Genomic DNA, 20,545 nt, shown 5'->3' with positions numbered 1-20,545 from the left:
CACACACCATTCACACACACACATGTTCAGCTTATTTATCTAAAAACCTCACTGCAAAAACTCAAAATCTTGTCTCATTTCCAGTCAAAACTAAACTCTTTTTGCTTAAAATAAGACTCATCACCTAACAATGAACTTGTTTTTAGATCATTTTCATTTGTTTCAAACAAATTTTCACTTGAAATAAGTAGAAAAATCTGCTTGTACAGTAATAAGAAAGAAAAACTTGAAAAACTGTCAGATTTTTCTACTTATTTCAAGTGAAAATCAGCTTTAAAGAAGTAAAAAGTGTCTAAAAACAAGCTACTTTTTAATGTGATGAGTCTTATTTTAAGTAGAATGAGATTTGTTTTGACTAGAAATGAGACAAATATTCTTGGTAAGATTTAGAGTTTTTGCAGTGCTCATCTCCAGTTCATTCAGAGCAGTAAGAGGCCTCTCTTCTTCCTCCTCAGACCGTCTGGTCCTCTGTGGGTTTAAACTCCTCAGGGTGAGTTTACATCTCCGTTCTCCTCCAGCTGCCTCTCACTGCTCCTCCTCCCACCACTCATCTCATCAAACATTTTCTTCTTCCTCTCCCGTCAGAGGCTAAATCCTGACCTTCAAATGTGGCACAAACATCCACGTGAACTCAAGAATAAGCTTGTTACATTTTGGTGTCACTATGACATAGACTTGTAGTCAAGACCACCTGAACCGAGACCAAGACACTACCAAGACCAGAGAGTATCAAGACCAAGACAAGACCAAGACCAAGACCAGAGAGTATCAAGACCAAGACAAGACAAGACAAGACAAGACCAAGACCAAGACCAAGACAGACCAAGACCAGTTGAGCTCAAGACTGAGAACGAGACCAAAAAAAAAAACTAGTTACACCATATTTTGCTATTCACACATCACAAAATGCATCTTTTGGTACCACTTGAAGGGGGCGCATAAATAATAATATCCCAAAAAAAGCATGCCTGCCTGGATGTTGTAGGCTATAAATCCCTTTGAGACCGTTCTGCCAGTCCGAGACATTGCAAGACCGAGAGACCGAGAGACCCGAGACCGAGACAAGACCGAAACCAAACACTGTCGAGACCGAGACGAGACCAAGACCGGTCTCAAGAACTACAAGTCTACCATGACCTCACAAACCACTAACGAACCCCGTGACTCTGGTTCCTGTTGGGGACTATTTCCAGTGGCGGACTGATCTATGATCCACGTTGGAGCTGTAGTGAGAGAGAAGCTCAGATGAACCAGATCCACCGGTCTGGTCTTGAACTCACATGTGGAGTGAGTGGCGTTGACACGGTGACGCGTCCCTGGATTCATTACTACGCTCCGTTTCACCGTCACGGGGAAATCACATTAACCCACTAGGGTCTAATGAACGACCTTCACCGCTTTGACTCCAGCTGCAGAGGAACCAGCACATCTGCACACAGCTGCAGGAGCTGCAATACACACGCATTATAATCTCATAATTTCTCCAAAAATGATCATGGTCATTGATCAGGGATTGATCAAAAACTATATGACCTATCAAAACGTGGAGTAATACGCCAATACAAAAGATTTTTGTCTAACGTTTAAAGTTTAAATGAAGTCTCTAGGTGAAAGTATGCCTGAGCAGTAGACGTTTGTTAAACTCCAATGATTGGTCTTTTTCGCTCTTTTTTTCCCGCCCGTCCCATTGACTTCAATATAAAATTTTGTGCAGTTTTTCAAAATTCGTAAACTGTTGAGAAAAGTAATAGCACACTGATCCCAATCAAGACGCACGTTTTGATATATAATTTGTCCTACAACCAGTGCCCAGTGCGATGGCCCGTGGCCCTAACTAGTCACATCACTCTTTGTGACGATGTAATTAATCAGTTAACTGATCAGAACAGGTCAAAGGTCAAAGGTCAAACAGAGACCCTGACCCCCAGGGGTTATTATCAACAAGGAGCAAAGGATCATGGGAACAAACCTGCTGACCTTTAGACTGGGGTCACCTCATCTGGATGGATGGATGGATGGATGGATGGATGGATGGATGGATGGATGGATGGATGGATGGATGGATGGATGGAAGATGGATGGATGGATGGATGGATGGGTGGATGGGTGGATGGATGGATGGGTGGATGGATGGATGGAAGATGGATGGATGGATGGATGGATGGATGGGTGGATGGATGGATGGATGGATGGATGGATGGATGGATGGATGGATGATGGATGGATGGATGGATGGATGGATGGATGGATGGATGGATGGATGGATGGATGGATGGATGAACTCTAACCTCTCTCAAGTAGCAGGAGATTCCTCTCAAAGCTTCTCCCATGGCCGTAGGAGACGGAAGCTGAGGAGAGAACAGATGTTTCTGTCGTCACTTTGTTCTTCTGTCATTAATGAACATTAATTGTAATGAATGAATGAATGAAGTGAATGAAGATGAACACTGTGGAGCAGCAGCAGTAGAAACAACAGTATTATCAGCAGTGTGAGGTACCGGAGGAGGATGCTCCAGACAGGTGTGGAAGTGTTTGGTCTGGTTGAGTTTGACTCGTTTCAGAGGAACTCGGGATTCACCGATCAACTCATTATGAGTCAGTTTGTCCTCGTCACACACAGTCAACCTGGGACAGACAGAGGAGACAGGGTTAGACCAGAGAAAACATTCAGATTCTTTATAATTTAAGTTGATCTATAAGTTAAACAAAACTTATCGTCTCTTAATCAGAACAGCTGAAGACGTGCTGTGATGACGTTGTGAAAGAACGTGGGATCATGGGACAAAAATATTAAAATTTTACTCACTTTGTGTTTTGTCACACATTTAATTCATGTTTTTTCACAACACTCTTGTCTGAAAACAAAGTTAAAAGTGTGTATTATATTATGCAACATGTGGTATCTTTGTATCACGAGACGTTTGTAGATCATTGATAGAATAAAAATTCATTTTTCACTGTAGTTTCCACTTTTGATTTTCTCTTGTTCCACACGAACGGAGCTCTTTAACTGAACGCCTCCGTGTTGGAAAGAAGACGTCTTTTTAGTAGTTGTTACAAAGTGAAGATATTTTTAGCACAAGTTGGAACATTTCAGAAATAAAAAACACAGTTTGAAAAAAGGTGTGAGGTCTGAGGATGATCACACACCGTAGGCAGAGAATAGAGAGAGCCGAAGCGGAAGCAGGAAGTAACGTCGCCATGGGACCTCAACTCAGAAAAAGTCTCCATGTGAGTGAACGGGAGTCAAAGTTTTATTTCTACTAGCCTATTTTATTTTGTTATTTCTTTCTACTGCTGGTTTCTCTTCATGAACCGTGGTGTTTTAAACAGGTAGAGGTCAGAGAGTTTTATCATCACACTATTCACTCACATTAGAGATAAAACTTTGACTCCCGTTCACTCACATGGAGACTTTTTCTGAATTGAGGTCCCATGGCGACGTTACTTCCTGTTTCCGCTTCGACTCTCTATATACGACTTAGAGCGCTGGAATAAGAGAGTAACGACACCTCCATTGACTCCCGTGGTAATAAGGGTTTAAGGGTTTAAGGGTTTAAGGGTTTTGCGCCCCTAGTGGCAGGATATGGGTATTGCAAAAGCGCCCAGAAAACCCATTCACTCCAATGTATGTGTGTTGCCCACTTGCTTGTAAATTGATGAAAACGGCCGTGTTTTTATTTTTAGATGTCTTGGTCATATTAAATTACACTTATAACGTGTTTATTATAAAATATAGATTGAAACATTCATGTAGAAAACTGGTTTTTTTTTTGGTTTTTTTTACTCGCCTATGTGTTAATATTTATCTGTAAAGGGTCCTCAATGATGCTATTAACGTGGGTGATATAAATAAATAAAATATATATAAATATCAAATATAAATGTCCTTAAATTACATAAATTAAACTATAAACTGTTTTCTTGTCTGTAACAACATCTCTGTCCCGTCTGTCCGTCCTGGGTGAGGGATCCCTCCTCTGCTGAGTTTTTCCTCAGTGGATGTGAGGGTCTAAGGACAGAGGATGTTGATGATGGGATGTAAAGCCCTTTGAGACAAACTGTTGGTAAAAACGGGCTATACAAATAAAATTGCCTTGCTTTAAATTATTGAAAACACCACACTTGCTCATTCACCAACAATGCAGAGATGTTAGTTCTTGGGCGCTTTTGCAAAACCCATATTCCTCCACCAGGAGGCGCTTCCATTGGACCAATGCGTGTCGTTAGCTACTCTCTTATTCCAGTGCTCTAATACCACTGAAAACAAAAATGGGCGTCGCCTCCGTAGCTCCGCCCCCTAAAGTTTCTACCGCTCAGAGTGAGTCTGACTCCCTCTAGTGGCGATTGGAGGAAATGCAGCTTCAGGTTTCAGCTGATTGGTCTAAAGGTGTCGGCCAGAGAGGCTTCACATGAAAGCAACAACACAAAGAGCATTTTATATGTGGAGGGGAACACACACACACACACACACACACACACACACACACACACACACACACACACACACACACACACACACACAAACAGAAATAGATGAGTGAAAATCTGCAATAAATAAAATAACAGTAAAGATATTCATGAAATACAGAAGCAGTGTGTGTGTGTGTGTGTGTGTGTGTGTGTGAAGGTGACCCCACTGCTTGTGTTTTATTTACGACTGAACTGATCCAACGCATCATGAATTATTACTCTGCTCCTGAACTCCTCAGTGTTTTTTGTTCCTTTCGTCTGTCTGATGATGAATAAAACGTTTTGATAAAATGAAGTTCACCTGCTCCGGATCAGCTGAGGTGTTCACTTCATTCAGCATCAGTTACCATGGTGATTTATCCCGGCAACGAGCCAAAAACCATGCGTCAGTGTTGGTTTAATCATTTCCTCTTATTCAGATCGTGTTTTATCAATAATCAATCTGATCATCTCTCACTCACTTTTGTTGTTGTCGGTGTTGTTGTTGGTGAGCTCCTGTGTTTTCAGACAAATGATGCTTGTCATACACACACACACACACACACACACACACACACACACACACACACACACACACACACACACACACACGCTGCTTGTGTAGTAGAGATGAAGCCGGTCTCCTCCTCTCTGCCTTCCATGGTACAAACATTAATTCATCATTAAAGGCTGGGAAACACGCACTGACTGATGCGTTATCGAACTTCTTTTGAAACCTTTAAAGGAATAATTCAACATTTTGTCAAACTGGCCCATTGCCATAATCCCTATAGTCATAGCAGTAGGTTCGTTACCTTTAATTGTCGGTGCAAGCTATTTTTTAGAAAGGCGGAGCAGAGCTGTGAGCTGCTCAGAGCTACACTACGGAGGCTCATTATGGGATTTCTCGGTTTCCCTCATCAAACTCATCAAATACACAATCCAACAACTCCACAACGCTCTGGTGGACAAGTTGTGAGCTGCACATTCACCACGCTATGAGATAATAACACAACGTTACCACACAGAGTTGTTTTAGAGGGAAATGCAGAGACTGTTGATGAAAAACTGTCCCTGAAGGCAACGTGCATCAGTGGTTTTGCATGAATTTCCCTCGAAAACAACTCTGTCTGGTAACGTTGTGTTATTATCTCATAGCGTGGTGAATGTGCAGCTCACAACTTGTCCACCAGAGCGTTGTGGAGTTGTTGGATTGTGTATTTGATGAGTTTGATGAGGGAAACCAAGAAATTCCTTTAGCCTCCGTAGCGTAGCTCTGAGCAGCTCACGGCTCTGCTCCACCGTTCTAAAAACAGCTTGCACCGACAATTAAAGGTAACGAACCTACTGCTATGACTATAGGGATTATGGCAATGGGCAAATCTGTGGAATCTGACGTGTTTGTTGTTATTTTCCTGTGCTGTCGCCTGTGATGAAAACACAGAGCAGACTTTTGCGTTTTCACTCTTTACATGGAGACGCAACGGCGGAGCGTTTTTAAGATTTCCACTCTGGAGGTTGGTTTCGCTTTTCTGTGTTTTCAAGCCCCCAAAACGCTGTCGCCGTCTAAATCTGATGAAATATTTTGCCGTTTTCATCCACGAGTGTTGCCGTGTAAACAGAGCCTCAGTCCATCCACGGCTCCACCAGGAGCTTCTCTTCTCTCTGAGCTTCTCTTTTATTCAGTCTTCACCAAGTATCAGCTCCACTACAGTAAACCTCCTCTGACTCCCGGGGACAGTTCCCTGCAGCTCGGCGACCGTCTGGAGGATGTGAAGCCCAGACTTCAGTCAGAGAAGAAGGAGCTGAGTTTATTTCATGCTGCTGCATCACGAGAAGGAAGAAGTTCCCTCCTGCTGCTGCTGCTGCTCGGACACGTCTCTGAACTTTTCACCTCAATCTACCTCTTTTTATTAGATATTTTAATTCCTCTGCTCATTTTCTTTTTAATACAGCGTGAAGCATTTATGATTTACACATTGTTTGCCAAGTGTTACCCCTCACACACACACACACACACACACACACACACACACCTGAGCGTCTTCCTGTGCATGTCCTCCTCTGTGATCCCCACGTAGGTGAGAGTTTCATTCCACACCGGATTCAAAGAGTTACGGATCGTCTTCGTTTTCAGCTTGTTGGCCTGAAATACACAACACAATATAATATAATATAATATAATATAATATAATATAATATAATATAATATAATATAATATAATATAATATAATATAATATAACATAATATAATATAATATAATATAATATAATATAATATAATAATATAATGCTTGACTAAACTACAGTTGTGTTGCACCACCGACTCCAGATGAATCCTAAACTGGTTCCATTTCAGATGGTTTGATCTTTACAGGCAGAAAATTAATTCTAAGTAGAAAAACAGACATTTCCTTAACAGAGAGATTCAGCCTTCAGCAGAAACAGATCAGTCGATGCTGCACTTATTTCATTCACTGGCTGTTTTTACGCTCCGTATCAGCTGTGAGTGAGAGAGAGATGTGTAATTTCATGGCTCTTTAAAAGCAGCTGAGTCCTTCACTGTGACTCCGTTACTACGACTGAGGCAGAGACAGGAATCTACTGAAACGTCTTTACTCCAGCTCACACAGGAGAGACAGCCTGAGTGATCTGAGTGATCTGATTGGTCGGAGCGTCTCACCTTACAGGCTCCAGGCAGCAGGTGCAGCTTGACGTACGGGTCGGACAGACCGTTGAAGTCCATGGGCTTCAGACCCTGAGGAGACAAACACAGCCCAGATCGGAGGAAAACTGATCAATATCTAAATCAGTGGTTCTCAACTGGTGGGTCGGGACCCATAAGTGGGTCGCGGACCCGTTCTGGATGGGTCGCGGACAGCTGGTCAGAAAAGTAAATAATATTTAATGCACATCTGATGTTGGACATGTCTTTTATTTTGAAAAATAACTTGTATTGAAAGGCACACGTCACGTGAACACATGCAGTTGTAATGGTCCTCCTCAGTTTCTTATTATTTGCTCTGAATGCAAAGATATCAGTTTCTTATTAATGTGGCCTGAATGCAGTGAATTTTGTTTTGTTTTGTGGGTCTTTATTTTGTGCAGTTTGATATTTATTCACTTTTGTGAACATGCTCTGAATGCAGAGATGCATTAGAAGTCAAATATATCATTTTGTTGGTCTCCATTTTGTGCAGTTTGATATTTTTTTATTCACTTCCGTACATGCAGTTGTCATGGTAACTCCTCAGTTTCATTCATGTGCTCCAAAATGCACTTTGCTCAATAAAGAGCAAAATTAGTTTTTAAAGGCTTAAAAAATTCTATAAAAGTGGGTCGTGACTTAATGACCATGGGAACATGTGGAGCCCAGAGTGAGACTAGTTGAGAACCCCTGATCTACATGATTATTGTCCATTGATACATCACAGCAGCTCAGCAGGCGCCTACATTACCCATAATACACCATGAGTGCCACAGGTTGACTCAACCATCAACCTGTGAGTCTGAAGCAGCAGCTGCAGTTCCTCTCCGGACCACTAGAGTGATTCTCCATAGACTCATTCTACATTTACATCCTGGTCTCCACTGATCACTTCCTGTTTACTCTTTATTAAAGGAATAGTTCACCAAAAAATGAAATTCAGTCATTGTTGACTCACCCTCATGCTGATGAATACTCCGGAGTAGTTTTTAGGAGGCCGGTTCGTAGTCCAACCAAAACATTATATAGTATATAATAGGGCCCGACACAAAAACATCCATAAAACTACACAAAACCATTTAATATTCCTCCACACTGCTTGTCCAGCAATCCAAGTGTCCTGAAGGGAGATAGTCCAGAGTTTACTGGAAACGACCTCATTTAGGACATTTTTACAGCCTGAATAGGAGGAGCATACATCAGTCCGACTGCCCAAAAGTCCGACTACCCATTCTACAGTGTTAAGGTTAGGTTTAGGGTAAGGTTAAGGGTTAGGGTTACTTAAGTCGGAGAAATGGGAGGTCGGACTAATGGACGCAAAAAGAAATGTATGGTCAGAGAAATGGGTAGTCAGACAGACGCCATGCGCCCCCTGAATATCCTGTGTTGCGCTCTGACGTTCACGCGCATGAACACGAGAGAGTGCCCCAGGCAAATTCAATCCAGGACTGTTTATGCTGTAAAAATGTCCTAAATGAGGTAGTTTCCAGTAAACTCTGGACTATCTCCCTTCAGGACACTTGGATTGCAGTGGACGAGCAGTGTGGAGGAATATTAAATGGTTGTTGTGTAGTTTTATGGACGTTTTTGTGTCAGGCCCTATTACTCTCATATAAAGTCTTCGTTGGACTATGAACCGGCCTCCCAGGTCTCCAGATGACCTTTGAGGAATAAAAAACTACTCCGTTCGTTTGGAAGAAGTTTGTCCATAAACACATCGTCATCGTTTCCAGAAATCTCTGCAGTAAATCCCAGCGTTAAAGAGCTCATTTCTCTACAGCGCTGTTGTTTTAGCAGAGTGTTTGTTCTGTTCTGTTTATGTTTCTGATGAATCCATCAGCTATCTGAGTTTAAAACACACTGACATGTCATTAAACCAGCGGCCGGTGACTCCTGCCGCTGACTGAACGAGTCGATTTCTCCCCGCGGACAAAAGATGAGAGGAAACACTCGGCTTGAAGCTCCGACCTCGTCAGCGGGAACTCGTCATCGTGACAAATTGCTCCTAAATGTCTTTCAACAGCTTTGACATTTGGAGAGACGGCGGCCATGATAGATTTCTGTGCTGGTGGCGAGGCAGTAATGTGTGTGTGTGTTTAAATTACACCCAGTCTGCACGCGCACGAGTCCGTTACCGTGGACACGTGAGCTGGAGACGAGCTGATTAAAAGAAGGATGAGACTTTTTTTTTTTTTTTTTTACATTTTAAGATTTTCCCTTTAGTTTTGTTCCAGTTACGTCTGCAACAGTTGCATCTTCCTCTGAGGTGGAGAGGTGAACACAGAGCGTCTCTACTCAGGAATAAGAAGTTTGGCCCCAGAGACGAGAGAGAGAGAGTGAACGCTCAGATTAGTTGAGTTCAGGTCTCGGACTTTAATTAGCTTGTTAGGACTGAGGTCTGTTCACTGTCGTTAGGAAACGACCACACGACGCAGATGTGGCTCGTCTGAGTAGCTGCTGAAGATTAGAATACGTGAAACTACAGCAGCAGGAGGAGGAGGAGGAGGAAGAGGAAGAATAGGAGGAAGAAGAGCAGGAAGAGGAAGAAAATTAGGAAGAAGACGAGGAGGAGGAGGAAGAAGAAGAAGCACAGGAGGAAGAGAAGGAGGAGGAGGAAGCAAAGGAGGAGGAGGAAGAAGAGAAGGAGGAGGAGGAAGCAAAGGAGGAGGAGGAAGAAGAGAAGGAGGAGAAGAGGGAAGAGAAGGGGGAAGAGGAGGAAGAAGAGGAAGAGGAAGAGGAAAAAGAGGGAAGAGGGTTTCAGGTCTGAGACTGACCCCGCCCCCTTTAGGAGACCAGCAGACCATGACTCCGCCCCCTTTAGGGGACCACCAGCCCATGACTCCGCCCCCTTTAGGAGATCACCAGCCCATGACTCCGCCCCTTTAGGAGACCAGCAGACCATGACTCCGCCCCCTTTAGGAGACCAGCAGACCATGACTCCGCCCCCTTTAGGGGACCAGCAGACCATGACCCCGCCCCCTTTAGGGGACCACCAGCCCATGACTCCGCCCCCTTTAGGGGACCACCAGCCCATGACTCCGCCCCCTTTAGGAGACAAGCAGACCGTGACTCCGCCCCCTTTAGGAGACCAGCAGCAGGTCTTGAGTCTATTGACTCCAATGGGAGAAGTGAACGTGAGCTCAGATTATGGTCGATTCTTTCGCTCCAGAGTCACTGAAGTAAATATTGGATTCAATTTTTACAGGACACATCTCTTCTGAACAGTTTGACATGAAAATGGACAAATTTCTGATGAATCAGGAGAAAATGAACGTCTGCTGTAACTAATGTTCCTAAAGTTAAATTTGACTGTTAGCTGTGTAAATATTTAAAGATTTCGTAAGAAATTATAAACAGCTCACTTTCCTCTATTGACAACTTTTATACATCCACACACACGTTCACAACACGAGGTTTGGGGGACAGTGACCACGCCATCTTGTCATAGTAGAGGATCTTTGTCACAACTATAAACAGGCTGAGGTGAAAGCTAAACTAGCCGACACAGATCCACTATAACTTTACACTGGTTAACTAAACTGTGAGTGCTAAAGTTAAACCTCAGTAACACTGACTTCCTGTAGTGAAACAGCATCAATCACCTGAAACAGCTTCACGGTCTGTGATACGAGCGCAGAGCGTTTCACGTGTTCACTAACAGCAGCTTTAATGTTTCTTCTCTTTCACGGCGTTAACTAAATCTGAGCTCCTTCATCTCCATAACAGGCGGCGCTGAGTTAATCCTCCTGCCTCCATCTGAACCCGCTCCTGTCTCACGCAGCCGCGGCAACCGGTCGATGCCGGGAGGGAAATCATTGAGATTCAAGTAGGTACTTGAATGAAGAAACGCTGGAGGAGAGGACGGAGACAAAGCTGGGAGACAGCAGGTGCTCTGATCATCTCCCATCCCAGAGATAATGAAGCAATTTAAAGCTGACTTATGTTTGTGTCAGGCTGCTGCTGCTGCTGCTCTGTGATGATGGGATGTTCTCTAACAGGTTATAAACCTTCACTCCACATGTAGAGTATATGAAGAGACGCAGCAGGTCTGAGGCCTGATGGTCTCACTGGGACCGGATGCTCTCTTCTCTTCATCATCTTCATCATCACAACTTGAAGCCCTCACTCTCCCCCTCACCACCTCCTCCTCCCGCTGGTTCAGCAGAAACGCCTCGGGCTTCATATCCAACATCAACTGTTACTGTCGGCAAAGATCCTCTACTACTGCCAAGATGGCTCACTACAAGCTGCACCAGTGATATGAAATGGTTCAGACTTCTGCCGCTTTTCCACACTGCAAAAACTCAAAATCGTTCAAGAATATTTGTCTTATTTCTTGTCAAAATGTCTCATTTCAAGTCAAAACAATCCCTTTCTACTTTAAATAAGACTCAGACTTTAAAACTTTTTTACTTTTCCACTAGTACTTGGTACTGGTACTTTTTGGTAACACTTCAGCCCTGGTTCCAAGCGAGCCGAAGGGATACTAAACGTGACATCAGCCGACTGCCTTCCACTGATTGGCCGGATTGTCGCCACGGAAGAGTGGAAGAGTCGCGACCGCAACGTCCGATACGAGAATCAAACCTGCTAAATTTAAAGTATTTTTTGGGGGGGGCTTTTTCGCCGTTAATGGATAGGAGAGTTGAGAGAGAGACAGGAAATGGGAGACAGAGAAGGTGGGGGTGACATGGGGCGGGTGCTCTATACTAGGGCTGGGACGATACGCTTTTCTCCCGATTCGATTCTTCTACGATTTTTTGGATGCCGATTTGATTTTAAATTGCGATTCTATGATATTGCCGGTTTTCTCGATTTTTTTGTCAGGCTTCTGAAACCTTTCTGACAAAATGAGATATAGACTGAGATAAACTGCTACATTTTAACATTTATCTGCACACAAATACTGTAGGAGCCTATAAATTAACATACTCCATTATAAAGTGAACTTAAACCCTTTTTCAAAACCTGGACTCTCTGTATGTAAAAAAAGAAAAGAAAAAGGCGAACAAATGCACATTGCACAAAAAAAAAGTCAATTTTTGAAAAAAAAAAAGATTTAAAAATCGTCAAAAAAATATTGCGATACTTATGTGAATCGATTTTTTCTCCCACCCCTATGCTCTACCAATTGAGCTAAACACCGCCCCCAAACCTGCTAAATTAAACAACACACCAACAACAGCGCCCACTGATCTGTGCTGAGACTGGTGTTTTTCTTTCAAGTGAGTTAAATGATGCTGTGTGGAAAACCACGCTGTGGTCCGTGATTGAGGTGCAGATGAGTGAGTTTGGAGCTGATGAGATGAGAGAAAAAAGAGAGACGATGTGGTGACTACCACTGTGATATGACGACCCCACCCCCGCTGAGGAGGAACTATGAAGAACTCAGCTGTGATGGAAAAGCACCTAAAACGAGGTAATTTGGCAGACCATTTAGTTTAATTTCAAAAGGAAATGATTATGGGGCAGGGAAAATAAGTTATCCTCATCCTGCTCCCTTCCACGCTTGGAATGTTTAAATTGCAATCTCATGTTGTCAGTAATGTACAAATTGTACATGTCAAAATGTTCAGAAGAGATGTGTCTTCTGAGAAATGAGTCCAATATTTACTTCAGTTACGATGAAGCAAAAGAATAATCTGAGCTCACGTTCACGTCTCCCATTGGAGTCAATAGACTCAAGACCTGCTGCTGCTGGGAGGGGGAGGAGGCGAGGAAGGGGGAAGGGTTGTGGGAGTGTTCGGTATGTTCAGTGGGGAAGGGGAGGAGGGGAAGAAGGGGGGAATGATGGGGGTTCTGTGTGTTCTGGGGGGAGGGATGGGTAGTGGTGTTGTGTGTATTCAATGTATGTGTTTTGTTCCTGTGTTATTAATGTTTAAAATCAATAAAAAAGTTGATTACAAAAAAAAAAAAAAAGACCTGCTGCTGCTGCCGGTCTCCTAAAGGAGGTGGAGTCACGAGCTGTGTCTCAATTCAGGGGCTGCATCCTTCGAAGGCTGCATTTGAAGGCCGATTACGTCACAGCGCTGCGCGAAGGCTGTCTTGTCCCAATTCGTCCAAATTCGAAGGCTCCTCCAAATGCTGCCTACAGCGTCCTCCTTTCCCCTGCATTCGGAGGATGCACCGTTACTATCCTTCGCGGCCTCCTGTATCCCAAGATGCTTTGCGCACCGTTGTTGTTATTAGCAACCTAGCCCGTTAGCTATCGAACGGAGCAGCTCTGTGCTCTGTGGCCGGCTTGGAGGTGCGGTCGCCCGCTGAGCCGAGCTGAGCTCTGCTGGCCGCACAGGTGAGGAGCAGAGGCAAAGCATCTGACTCAAATAATAGTAAAGCTATGAAAACACATCACTCTGCTCTTTATTCTCTATTCACTTAATAGCCTAGCCCCCTGGCTGCTGTTCAATGGATTGTTTATTACTGTAGTATATTAATGATAACTGCCTGTGTATTTATTCTACTTATTAAAAAAAAAGTGAGGAGCGGAGAAGCGGAAGAGCCGTTGCAGGCGCCACTTTCAAATGTTTAACGTTACGCTGTTGTTTACGTTCGACCATTGTTTACATTCAGATGCAATCAGGAAATGCTCTGAAGGCTAGACCCGTAGACCGTCCCATTTACCGACGGTTGATGCGGCCGACGGAGGAGCCTTCGAAGCCGTTGCCTCCGGAGACCGCGTAGGCCGGGTCCTCCGAAGGCTGCAGCCGCTGAATTGAGACACAGCTATGGTCTGTCGGTCTCCTAAAGGGGGCGGAGTCATGGTCTGCTGGTCTCCTAGAGGGGGCGGAGTCACGGTCTGCTGGTCTCCTAAAGGGGGCGGAGTCACGGTCTGCTGGTCTCCTAAAGGGGACGGAGTCACGGTCTGCTGGTCTCCTAAAGGGGGCGGAGTCACGGTCTGCTGGTCTCCTAAAGGGGGCGGAGTCATGGAGAAACCCACAGGAAACTGACTCGTAGTGGAGGGTCTTGTTTCTTTTGTGGTTTTCTCTGTTTCACTGAGGAAAGTTAACCACACATACCGCAACTGTCTGTCTGTCTGTGTGTGTGTGTGTGTCTGCTCGGCGGTGCTTTCTGTCGACAGCTGCTCTCCACACCAAACGCTGGTTTACCTGCAGCCACCTGAGGCTCCTTATCTCCCCCCACAACACTGAACACCTGCTCTGAGACTCGCTGTTTACAGGTCAATGAGAGCCACGACCTCTCGGACTCAGCAGGAAACAAACACACACAGTCTGCTGACAACATGGCTGCTGCTTCCTCCACCTGCTACAGATAGTGCTGCATCATCATCATCATCATCATCTCTTCCACCTGTGGTTTATACAGAGTAAATTATACAGGGGGTCGACGATGTCTCTAGGAGAAAACAGCTGCTTCAGTCACCTGCTGTCAAAGAATATTTATCTGAAATCAGCTCGTTAAACTGTTAGTTAAGTAACTTTAAGTTAGAAGCGTCCATTACTTAAAGGGATAGTTCAAAATTTTGGTAAATTGGCCCATTGCCATAATCCCTATAGTCATAACAGTAGGTTTGTTACCTTTATAATTGTCGGTGCAAGCTATTTTTAGAACGGCGGAGCAGAGCTGTGAGCTGCTCAGAGCTACGCTACGGAGGCTCATGGGATTTCTTGGTTTTTGGTTGGTTTTTCCTCATCAAACTCATCAAATACACAATCCAACAACTCCACAACGCTCTGGTGGACAAGTTGTGAGCTGCACATTCACCACGCTATGAGATAATAACACAACGTTACCAGACAGAGTTGTTTTAGAGGGAAATTCAAGCAAAACAGCTGATGTGCGTTGCCTTCAGGGACAGTTTTTCATCAGCCAGTCTCTGTATTTCCCTCTAAAACAACTCTGTCTGGTAACGTTCTGTTATTATGTCATAGCGTGGTGAATGTGCAGAGTTGGAGTTGTTGGATTGTGTATTTGATAAGTCCGCAACACAAGCGCCCAGTAAACTGTAATCTCTTGTTTATGACAGATACAACTACACAAATTCACACATCGTATATGATAATCCATCGATTGATTATCAAAGGCTTCATTGAAAACAAATGCACACGACTCTGAGGAGGGTTAGCAACACAGCGGAGAAGTGACGGCTACTGGCTGGTACGAGGTAAACAGGAAGTCACTGTCCAACCCGTCAAATATTTTAAAATAATTAATTGGTAGACTAAATAGACTATATATAATTTAAGTATTATGTACCCCTCTAAACGCCCCGTGGGTGTATTATTCAACTTTTAAGCTAGAAACTGCATCTGAAAACTTAAAGTAAGAAGTAAAGTAAGAAGTAGCTTGACTTAGTTGGCATAAGTCTGAAACATCAGCATCCATGTTGATCCAGTATAATTAAGTAAGAATAAAACAAGCTAGGTCGTTGATGCTAATATTCACCCACAGTCTCAGTTTGCCTGTGTGAGCATCCAATCGTCTGTAGCCTCATGAGTTTTAAATCATCATTTGAGTCCTGGTGTTCCCCACATTAACCAGATAAAAGTCTGTTTTCCACTGAAGCTCACAGAACAGATTCACAGCAATAATCTGCACAGGAGTCCAAAACATCTCAGGTCTGCTCAGATCAATAAATCTGAATTTGCGCTGAAACACTATTAAGGTTTTTATCCATAACTCAGCACAGGCCGAGGGGGAATATAAAGGAAAAACAATTCCTTCTCATTCACGCGGGATGAAAACAGATTTCATTTATGATGGGAGGAGAAACCATCACTCCTGGGCCAGACAGTCTAATTACTCTATAAACTATATTTCCCTCTGTTTGTTTACAGGCAGAGCTTGGCCGTGCGTGGCTCTGACGGACGGTGAATCGGTTACCTTGGCCCGGAGCACGGTGCAGTGCAGCTCGCTGGAGCTCTGCTCGTATCGCAGCTCAAACTCCAGAGTTCCCAGAGCCGCTGCGGGAAAAACACAAGAGAGACGCCGTTACTATCAAAACACCAAGAAACAACATGGTTTACAACCTTCACAGCAGCAAACAGAGAGAAACGACACTGCTGAGAGAATGAGTGAGGATGAAGTGAAAACACGTGAGAGAACAGAAGAGGCAGAGAATCCAATTTAGTGGAGCAGCACCTGTCGTATTAATGTCAACACACAACACATCACATGTCAACACAGGAAATCCTCTTAAAGCAAAGCAAACACACGTCCGTCACGGTGCGTTACAACCGTACATACATATGACACATATGAACATGATCATACAAGTGACGCACAACAAACAAACAAACAAACACACAAACCAACACGCGGCTGCTCCTCCGCGGTGCTTACATAAGAGCACGGATACAGTTTGTGTGATTCACAGGGATTACTGCTTTATTTTAGGCTGCAGCTCATCAATAACAAACCACTGTTTATTCACCGCATTGTGTTTCTCCTGCTGAACCCAGAGCCACTGCAGCTGCATTCAACAGGACAGAGACGTAACACAACCACAACAACACTACACAACACAAAGACACACTGAACAATCAAATGAGTCACAAGTCGTCAACGTGTCAGACAAACGGCCACAAAGACGAGCTGGTGTCGGTCTGAGGCTACGTTCACACGGAAACCATCTGAACAGAAAACTAGCTATAACAGAAGCAAAGATATGGGCTCTAGTGTATTTTTGGCATTGGTGGCCATTAAAAAAAAAAAAAAACATGTTTATTTCCGTTTTTCCCATTTATACAAAATGTGATCTCACTTGTGTCTTGTGTCTTAGGATAAATGTATTTCAATGGCCTTAAATATCTTCCATACCAAGGAGGACCTTTGCATCATGACTTGTCAAGTCAAAAGTCACTAAACCTCCCAACTATGTTATAAAATGACATAATGTGACAAATGTCTCGTCCATACAACTCTGTATCTTTATGTTTATGTAACTCTGTGTTTGTTTATATTGTTACATGTGCAAATGTGTTTTTTGTTGTTATAAACTCATCTCTTCATATATCAGAGGATGTTTATATGTGATTGATTGATTGATTGATTGATTGATTGATTGATTGATTGATTGATTGATTGATTGATTGATTGATTGATTGATTGATTGGTTGATTGATTGATTGATTGATTGATTGATTGATTGATTGATTGATTGATTGATTGATTGATTGATTGATTGATGAGCTTTAATATCCCCAAGGGGCAATTCAATACCAAAATACATCATAAAAATTATTACCTACAAGTCACATCAAATCGTCAGCTACAGCTGGTTCAAATATTTAACAGCTAACGGGACGATGATGATCTCAAGTATCTGTTTGACCTGGCCTTCCTAGTAAAGGACATCCTCCTTCCTGAGGGGAACAGTCTGAACTCCTTGTTCAGAGGATGATCAGGATCTACCAGTATATGACCTTTGCCCTCTGAACACACCTGACTTGATAGATCTGACCTAGACCATCAAGGTCAGTGCCGATGATCTTTCGGCATTGTTTAATGATACTGCTTAGTCTGTTTTTGTTAGCTAGACTGAGGTTACCAAACCAGCAGATCATAGAAAAAGTGAATACAGACTTGACAAAGGATGAAGAAAACATTCTGATGAGGGACCTCTCTACCTGGGAAGTCCTCAACTTTCTCAAATAAAATAGTCTTTGATTGGCCTTCTTACAGATTCTGTCCGTGTTGGGCTCAAATGTCAGTGATGTGACATCTCTCTGACACTGCAACATATATGTTCTATATTACATGTCGTCAATCAAAAGTTGCCCTCAGAGGTCGTCTATGAAACAATCATCTAACAGCAGAGAGAGAGAGGAACTCTGCTGCTCAGTGGACCTCATGGTTCTACTTCCTCTCTGACTTCCTGCCGCCCTTCCGTCCTCCGCCCTGAAAGCGGCGGCGCTGCTGATGAAATCTGAGCCTGTGGGTGAAATCTCTGAAGGACTCATTTGTGCACAAAAGGAGCAGCTCTCATCAAAAACCCTCCTTTGTTACTCCAAGTGTCTTTTATGTGGGATCAAAGCTGAGGTTTAGTTACACAGACGAACTGTCAGAGCGCCGCCGCTCCGCCCGCTGGCTCCGACGCCTCCTGACGACTCCTTATTAAAACACACAAAAAGCTCGTCAGCGACCGAGCCGCTGGAAAACACATGTCACAATGGAAACCCGTTAATGAGGAAATTAAAACGGTGAAATCCTCTAATTAGTCTCCGTTTTACTGTCGATGTGACTCAGTGACTCAGAGGCCTGAAAGCCGGCGCTGCTCTGAGACCAGCGGCGTTCGGCCCCGCTCGCTCAGTCATCGCCGTCCGTCCTTCAGAGCGACGGAGAGACGATGGAGGAGGAGGGACGACGAGTCTCCGTCTCTCACTCTGAGGCTCAGACCCGTTTCATCTGCAGCATCAAACGCCGTCACTGTCACACAAACCCAGCGGAGCCTCGGAGCGCCACCGCTGGAAACACACACACACACACACACACACACCAACAAACACGTACATACAGATGTGTCGCTGCATCTTTCATGTGGTTTCAACATAAAGACGTGAATCATTCATGAGCTGCTCCTCTGAGCCGAGCGCCGGTCATCAGACGGAGTCACAGCAGCAGCAGCAGCTTTAAGTCTGTTAGAGGCCGAACTCATCAACCTGAGAGACCAGCACACACACACACACACACACACACACACACACACACACACACACACACACACAAACATCTGGAGAAAACATCTGCTCTCATCTCCACTGTCCACCAACAGGTGTCGTCAAGCTGATGAAGATGTTGTCTGAAGTTTTCTGAGTGACAGATTCACACCTGTGCAGCAGCTTCATGACCCCAAAGTCAGACTTTGTTGCCAGGCGACCTCTAGTGGTCGTAGTGATGATGACGGGATCGAGCAAAGACCATAAAGGGGAAATATTATGGAAATATGACTTTCTGAAGGCTCTTTAACATACATGTATATCTGGGTGTTTGTCTTCTGTTGCTTAGGTTGAATCCCTGTGGTTTTACCAGCTGTTCCCTCTGTTGTCTGACAATGATATCATCAGTTTCTAATTTGCATAATCCCACCCCTACCTGTGAGTACAGGTACCCCGTAGAGGGGCTGTCGTTCTGTCGTTGAACAATCACATCGTTCTATTTATTGAATCTCCGCAAAATGCTCTTTCTCTGCCATTCTCGTTCACACACAGACAAGCGTGCATGTGTGACAGTGGTGGTCCTGTCACTATGCCTCCAATTGATCAGGCTACTTGGCGCATGGCAAGCGCGCATGACTCTTACCCGGGAGGTGTGGGTTCAATCTTCACCTTGCCACACATGCATGCCAGTTGAGCGCGTAAAAACGAAACTTATCAACCAGTGCATCCAGTGTTTCCCATTAATTAACGAGTCTGTGGTGGCCGTTACTCTCCCTCTTTTAATAAATAGTTTATATATTTTAATCTGATCTGCTTCATGCACAATTGATTGAGAAGAACAAGATGACTGTGATATAACTAAATACAACAGTATAGAAGTACAATAGTGAAGCAACTTGTTGGTTTTGGAGAGTTACGTAATTTCAAACCCTGGCCACAGGTCACATCTACTGCAGCCTCAGTCCAACTCTGCAGATGTGTACAGATGCACAACACACAGACACACACACACACACACACACACACACACACACACACACACACACACACACACACACAGACAGACACACATAGACAGACAGACAGACACATGCCACCAGCGAGGCTCACTGCAGTCGTCGCTGTCGGAGCTGTTGATCTCCACCGACGTGTCCATGCTGCTGGTCAGGGACAGCGAGGCGGTGGCGCCGGGCCGGCCGTGGGCCAGCAGCGGGGACAGCAGGTGAGCCCCGCCCATCGCCGAGGCCACGGGGCCGGGGCTGAGGCCGGGGCCGGGGCTGAGGCTCAGGGGGGAGGAGGCGGGGTTGGGGGAGACGGGGGTGGGGGAGGTGGGGGACAGGCGGGGGAAGTAGGCGGAGATCTGTCGGATGGGTCTGATTGGTCCGGGGCAGACGTCTATGGCCATGTGTTCCTGGATGGAGATGCTGAGCTTCTTTCCTCTCCGCACCGTCATAGAGTCTGAGGGGAAACGGGAAACAACAACAACGTAAACATAAACAACAGCAATATAAACAACAGAATTCCCTCTGAGAAATTTTGAGAGGGCCACGGGGCTACTGCCGGTTTTACCATCTGCGACAGACAGAAACATGGAGAAAAAGAGCGATTTTCTGCCTCTGCACTGGTCTCGCATTTAGGCTTACTGCGACAAAACGGTAACTCCTATCAGAACAAAACACAGATCAACGGTGCTGTAAGGACTTCCTGAAAAATTCGATACGATTTGGTGTTTCTACAGTAAATATTTTGGAGACGCTGGCAGTTTTAAAA

General features: G+C 44.4%; 1 protein-coding gene across 1 annotated transcript in view; it reads right to left on the bottom strand.

The window, feature by feature from the left end:
• doc2a (double C2-like domains, alpha) overlaps positions 1 to 20,228 on the bottom strand; it is a gene marked incomplete at both ends in the record, with an annotated part of 44,648 nt that extends 24,420 nt beyond the window's left edge. Inside the window, 6 exons of the mRNA XM_083976528.1 lie at positions 2,289 to 2,348; positions 2,499 to 2,625; positions 6,489 to 6,598; positions 7,137 to 7,211; positions 16,002 to 16,081; positions 19,886 to 20,228. Coding sequence (XP_083832654.1) covers positions 2,289 to 2,348; positions 2,499 to 2,625; positions 6,489 to 6,598; positions 7,137 to 7,211; positions 16,002 to 16,081; positions 19,886 to 20,228 — 795 coding nt within the window. The remainder of the gene's footprint in view (positions 1 to 2,288; positions 2,349 to 2,498; positions 2,626 to 6,488; positions 6,599 to 7,136; positions 7,212 to 16,001; positions 16,082 to 19,885) is intronic.
• Positions 20,229 to 20,545: the final 317 nt, after the last annotated feature.

Source organism: Trachurus trachurus (assembly GCF_905171665.1).
Source record: "Trachurus trachurus genome assembly, chromosome: 8".
Lineage (NCBI taxonomy): Eukaryota > Metazoa > Chordata > Actinopteri > Carangiformes > Carangidae > Trachurus > Trachurus trachurus.
This window is presented reverse-complemented; position numbering and strand designations above follow the sequence as displayed.